This window comes from Pelophylax lessonae (genome assembly GCF_965119305.1).
Source record: "Pelophylax lessonae genome assembly, chromosome: 6".
Classification (NCBI taxonomy): domain Eukaryota; kingdom Metazoa; phylum Chordata; class Amphibia; order Anura; family Ranidae; genus Pelophylax; species Pelophylax lessonae.
In genome coordinates, this window is record NC_138773.1 from 47500868 (window position 1) to 47506867 (window position 6000).

Genomic DNA, 6000 nt, shown 5'->3' on the forward strand with positions numbered 1-6000 from the left:
AGAATGGTGCCATTTTAAGTATGGATCTTATCTGCATTGTGTCGTTAAATTGAACTTGCAACATCTGCACTGGTTTCCAATTCTTCACACCATTTCCCTTTACAAAGCAGCGGAAATGGCAGCAGAGTCCATCCCACCCCACCCATATACCACCACATATGAGTGTAGTTTGCTGTACATGCTCTGTAAATCTGTCACTGATCGCTTACCCTGAGAGAACAGTCAGATGACTGATTTTAGAAGGCTATCCGTGTTCTGGTGTTCTTTTCTGTAGTTCACAATACAAATCGCAGAGCCGCATATCGTACTCTTCATAATGTATGCCTTTTTGGCTGTCAGTGACATGTGCAAAAAAAAAGTGAGGGCAATAAACTAGAGAAATATCCATTCCTGGGTTACTTGTCAATTGTAAACTAAGAGGACATGTCTATTATTAAATAAATATATAATTATTATTATTTTTTTTTTTATTATTATAGCTTAGTAACCTGAACACCAAAAGCTGTAATGATTTTGCATAGTGTGCAGTAGCCCATGGCAATCAACCAAAATGTATCATGTTAGTTAGTAGATGATATCTGGTTGTTCTGGTATTTGTAGTAGCGGTCCAATAGCCTCCAATTACATACAGACTGTCAGATTCAGAACTCACCTCAGACATTCCTGGCAGACAAAGTGCAAATGTGCGGTTATCACTTCCGCATCTTTGCAAGTATGCACACAGACACAAGCACAGATATTTTTCTAGCTCGTTTTAATAGTGTGGCATGCAAAAAATATTGACCGGGCAACTCTGATTTCTACTTTATTTTTTTTTAACACATGTTCTGTACGCAGCACATGATTACGTACAATTTGGTTGCATTTTGGATCAGTAGAAAAAAAAGCTGTATGCCTGACAACTGAGTGTTCAGACCGCTGTGCACAAGAGGCTTATAAATGCTAGAGCATCCCTGCCACCCTCCTGGTTCTGCAGGTAATCACCAGTGGAAATGGAAACCTCCTGGTGCAGCAATTTGATTATGTTTGAGAACCACACCAGGACAGACGGACAGGATTACAGCCTCACATTAAATATGATCTGGTGCCCCCCAGTGGTGTATCTCCATCCCTAATATGTGTCCAAAAAAATGTGAGTATGCCCACTTTCTAAAGTATGAGTGCAAACTCATGTTTTTAAGAATTACAGCCTCAGCTGGGGCTTTCTGCCTCCTTCTCATCCCCCTCAGAAAAGCCGTCTCAGCTAGAACTTGATCCAGTCATGGAGTTAAAACAAAAATAAAACCCACATAATGTAACTCCAGTTTCATAAAAACCATTATGAATACCGGCTTCAGTGTGCGCTTCATCAGAGGCACAATAGAAATGCGTCAGCAATGGAGTTAGTGTGTGTAGTTTTTTTTTTTTTTTAATGAATCTGTGTTAGCTATGCTTTTTTTTTATCAATTTGTTCCTGTATCAAGTTCTGCCTTAAAAAAAGGCAGTGAGAAGAAGGTGGAAAGTCCTGGGTGAGGCTGTAATCCTGTCTGTGCTGGTGTGGAGCTCGGGAATAATCAGCATTACAAGGGGCAGTTGCTATGGCTGCTAGGAGTGCCGGTAAGCAGCAGCCTGTAACAACGTGTTTTGGTCCCTTTCATACCGCTGCGCTTAAAAAGGTGGTATGTGTTTTTGAAAACATGTGTATTGCATTTTTGGTTGCCATTCTGGACTTCTGTCTCCCAGCATGCGCCTGTAAAACTTGGGCATGTGACCAAAAATGCAAAAGGGCGCTTTTTTTTGTTGCTTTTTCCAATAGAAATCAATGGAAGGTGCACTTTTAAAAGTCCTGCATGCTGCACTTGTCAAAACACAACGCAGAAATGTGAACAGTTACAGGGAACAATATTCATGCCTTGCTTTCACACTAGAAAGGTATGTTTTAGCACCGCAAAACCGTGCCAGTGTGAAAGGACCTTTTTATAGTCCTTGCGGGTGTGGGGTATTGAATCTGATGGGAATGTCTGAAATACAGTTCTAGTTATTTGGTAACATAGGAGAGGCTGGACATCAATCCATACGAGCGCAGTGTTAAATTTTGGAACCCTGTTTTTAGGTTACTAATCAAGTTCACTTCATACTACCTAAACCTACACCATTGGCTTTATATTCATTGAATATTTTTTTTTTTTTCCTATGTATCAATCCTTTTTCCACAGAGAATGAATGAAATCCTTTCAGAGTATGGTTTTGCTTATTGAACTTCTACTAGGGCCAGTAGTTATCAAACACAGCACTTCTTACACCATGATAAGTGATACCCTTTCATGTTGTAGCTATCCTAATGCATCCCATTGCGGTGCCCATTCATGTTCCAACTGGTTGTGACTGTACAATCTGAGGACAAACCTAAAGAGGGCCCAGAGCAGCAGGAATGGGTACAGTTACTGGGAGCACAGAGCAGCATAAATGGGCACAGTTACTGGGGGCACAGAGCAGCATAAATGGGCACAGTTACTGGGAGCACAGAGCAGCATAAATGGGCACAGTTACTGGGGGCACAGAGCAGCAGGAATGGGCACAGTTACTGGGGGCACAGCGCAGCAGGAATGTGCACGGTTACTGGGGGCTCAGAGCAGCAGGAATGGGCATGGTTACTAGGGGCACAGAGCAGCAGGAATGGGCACAGTTACTGGGGGCACAGAGCAGCAGGAATGGGCACGGTTACTGGGGGCTCAGAGCAGCAGGAATGGGCACGGTTACTAGGGGCACAGAGCAGCAGGAATGGGCACAGTTACTGGGGGTCCAGAGCAGCAGGAATGGGCACAGTTACTGGGGGCCCAGAGCAGCAGGAATGGGCACAGTTACTGGAGGCCCAGAGAAGCAGGAATGAGCACAATTACTGGAACTAATCTCCCTGTTGCCCTCCCTGTATTTAAAATGCTTAAATTTGTGAATGAACAGGGAGTCTCTATACAGAGCACTTTCTGTTTATTCATTCTGCAGCGGATGCTGCAGAGAAAGGATCGAGGAATCTGTGTGCTCAATCTCTTTCTTTGTCTCAAAAGTGAGTCAGCCCACATAGGTCTGTAAAAAAAAAAAAAAAAAAACATTATTGAGGGCTCACCCTCACAGGTATTCTGGTTGCATAAATGAGTGGTTTGTTTCTAGTGGCTGGAGCCACCTGTTAGGCTTGGTTCACTGTTCTGTCAGGCTGTATGGGGTCCCATGATTTTTTAACATCAGCCCTGGGTTTATGCGTCACACCAAAAATGGACAGAGGGATCTGGTTCAAAATGTGGGACTGTTGGAAGCTATGGATTGTACAATCTGATTGTATAGGCTGTGGTTGGCTTTACCAACAACTATGTAGTGCAAGGGCCTAACTACACCATCCATTCAGTTTATAACCAAGCTGTTTGGCCACAGGGTTACATAGCTATTGGTGACAGTAAAGGAAGCCACATTCTTTTTTTGTTCTCCCATTCTTTAAGGCAGCCGTTGTCAATCTATGAGCTAAATAGGACCTCAAATGTGGTCCCTGACATCACCAAAGGGCCACACATAATGTTTAATATATGTAACGCTTGAAAGGCCTGTCAGAAACTGCAGACCTAATAGAGGAAATGGGGGTCAGAGGGTGTGGACGTGATACATTGTTGGTTGGGGATACGCTGCAAGAAAAAAATATGAAACTGGTAACCTGTTACATAAGGCTAGAAGAGATCATTGATATTACCCTAATCAATGTTCCCACTATAGATTACTCAGGTCTGCACATCCTATACCAAAGGGCTGCAGATTGGGCACCAGGGCTTTACAGGGGCAATCCAGGTTTCTTTGAGTAATAAGATTGTTTAGAAGGTTTGGAGACCCCTAAACAAGAGGAACAAAGGGCCAGTTTACTGTCCTTTAGACTTCTAGGGGGGCTGGACTGTGGTCATTGGGACTAGACATTGTCCTGGCATCAGTGGCAATAAACAGTGCATTCTTTGCATTAGGAGGAGGAATGGTGCCCCATTGTTGGTGTCAAAGGAATGGTGCCCTATCGTTGGTGTCAGTGAAAAGAAAGGTGCCCCATCCTTGGTGTCAGTGAGAGAAATGGTGCCCCATCTTTGGTGTCAGTGGGAGGAATAGTGCCCCATCTTTGCTGTCAGCGGGAGGAATAGTGCCCCATCGTTGGTGTCATCGGGAGGAATAGTGCCCCATCGTTGGTTTCAGTAACAGGAATTTATGCCCTATTGTTGGTGTCAGTGGGAGGAAAAATGGCCCAAGGGCCAGATAAAGGTAAACAAAGGGCCACAGTTTGGAGAACACTGTTCTAGATGCTTTATTAGATGTGGTTAAATGTTCTGACTCTGATCTGTTAGCCTCTGTGTTCCCAGCAGGTACCCGAGAAGCTGCGCCGACCACGCGGGAGCACGCCGAAGCCCTCCTCCTGGCGTGCCGCTACCTGCCTCCGTCATTCCTGTCTGCCCCAGGGCAGAGGGTGGGCATGCTGGCCGAAGCTGCCCGGACTCTAGAGAAGCTCGGTGACAAACGCACCCTGCAGGACTGTCAGCAGTTCATCCTGACTCTGGGTAGCAGCACGGCTGTGACCTCAAGCTAGGAAAACTTCACCACCCCGCCAAACGGATCTCTTGCAAAACGCGTCAAGTGATCACTGGATAACTTCTCAGTATTCGCTTCTACAGACTACACAGAAATCAAAAATGAATAGGCAGCCACATTTTAATGGCTGTGATATTTCAAACAGCATTTCAAAGTGTACCTGTGCCCTAGACAAAGCGGAAGTGGCCATTTTTTATTCACGGGAACCTGTGTCATGAAGTGGGAGCCTAAAGCCATTTACCTTCCTGAGTGGGGACCAGCCCTCAGTCAAGTAATAAGATGCTGATTGCTTGGAACGGACAGTCCGGCACGTCTATACAAATTGGCCAGTGCAAACATGTCTAGGCCACAGCTGCACCATAATGAATACAGTATAATCACAAGTACAGCTTCAATCTACCATTATGCATATAAAGTATTTTTACACGATTTGCCTGCCCATTGCTATGTAAAGGGGAGGAAGGTTCAGAAACGATTGTATATGTGAAGGGAAGCCTCACAGTCTGGGTAGGGCCTGGAAACTGGAAGAACCTGACACTTTTCTATCAGACTTACCTGAAAGAGGAGGCCTAGTGCTGCAGACCAGAGGATCCAACCCAAATTCAGGTCAACATGTGCAATACAGTTGAATTATGGATTTTAATGAAGAATCACCTAATAAATATGAATGGATGGAGTTTTCGGCATCAAAGCCGGTAAGAGTTAAAATTTCAGAGAAGTGACCGAAAAAACCTGTGACGTATAAAAAAATCCCTACAACATCTGTGACTGAGTCTATAGATTCAACTCCTCAATGGATTATGGTTGAAGAAATACAGGGCAATGGCTCCAGTGAGGCTCAGCAAACACAGGGTATCCCGGAATTGGGAGACTCGAGGTTTGGAATCCACAAGTATAAAGTCCAAGGAGAGCACCAAAGTGCTAACAGTGTTCATTCCCAACAAGATAACACAGCCAATGCATTTCACTGATATACTGATCACTTCTTCAGGGTTCAAACATTGAAAATTGTTGGGAGGGCTGAAAATGGCTCACTCACCTCTATTATTTACTTGGAGAATGAAACATGGAAATTTTTCAGGAGCAAAATAGCAGCAGTCCTCCCAAGCGTATATAATATCTGAGCTCTGAAGACGGGGTAACAGTGTACCCCTGAAACACATTGGATGTTTTATATTATCTTGTTGTGAACTAACACCATTATTTATAATATTTTGGACTCACAGTAGGGTGCTTTCCCTGAACTTTTTACGCTTACAAAACCTCTCGACGTCTTTGGTAGGTCCAGGGCTGCACCATAGTTTCTGACGTCAGTAGAGCTAAATCTGGTCCTTGAACACTCTTGCAGACCTGGAACTATTATTGGTGGTCCGCAGTAAAAGAAAGGTCTTGGCTATTGGCGGCTCCTGCGAT

The 6000-nt window shown here is 44.2% G+C and overlaps 1 protein-coding gene across 2 annotated transcripts in view; it reads left to right on the forward strand.

Moving 5' to 3' along the window:
- SREBF1 (sterol regulatory element binding transcription factor 1) overlaps positions 1-4662 on the forward strand; it is a 61802-nt gene extending 57140 nt beyond the window's left edge. For both annotated transcript variants that reach the window (XM_082260697.1, XM_082260698.1), the window contains exon 19: positions 4362-4662. In XM_082260697.1, the coding sequence (XP_082116823.1) occupies positions 4362-4585 (224 nt within the window). In that variant the 3' untranslated portion in view covers positions 4586-4662. The remainder of the gene's footprint in view (positions 1-4361) is intronic.
- Positions 4663-6000: the final 1338 nt, after the last annotated feature.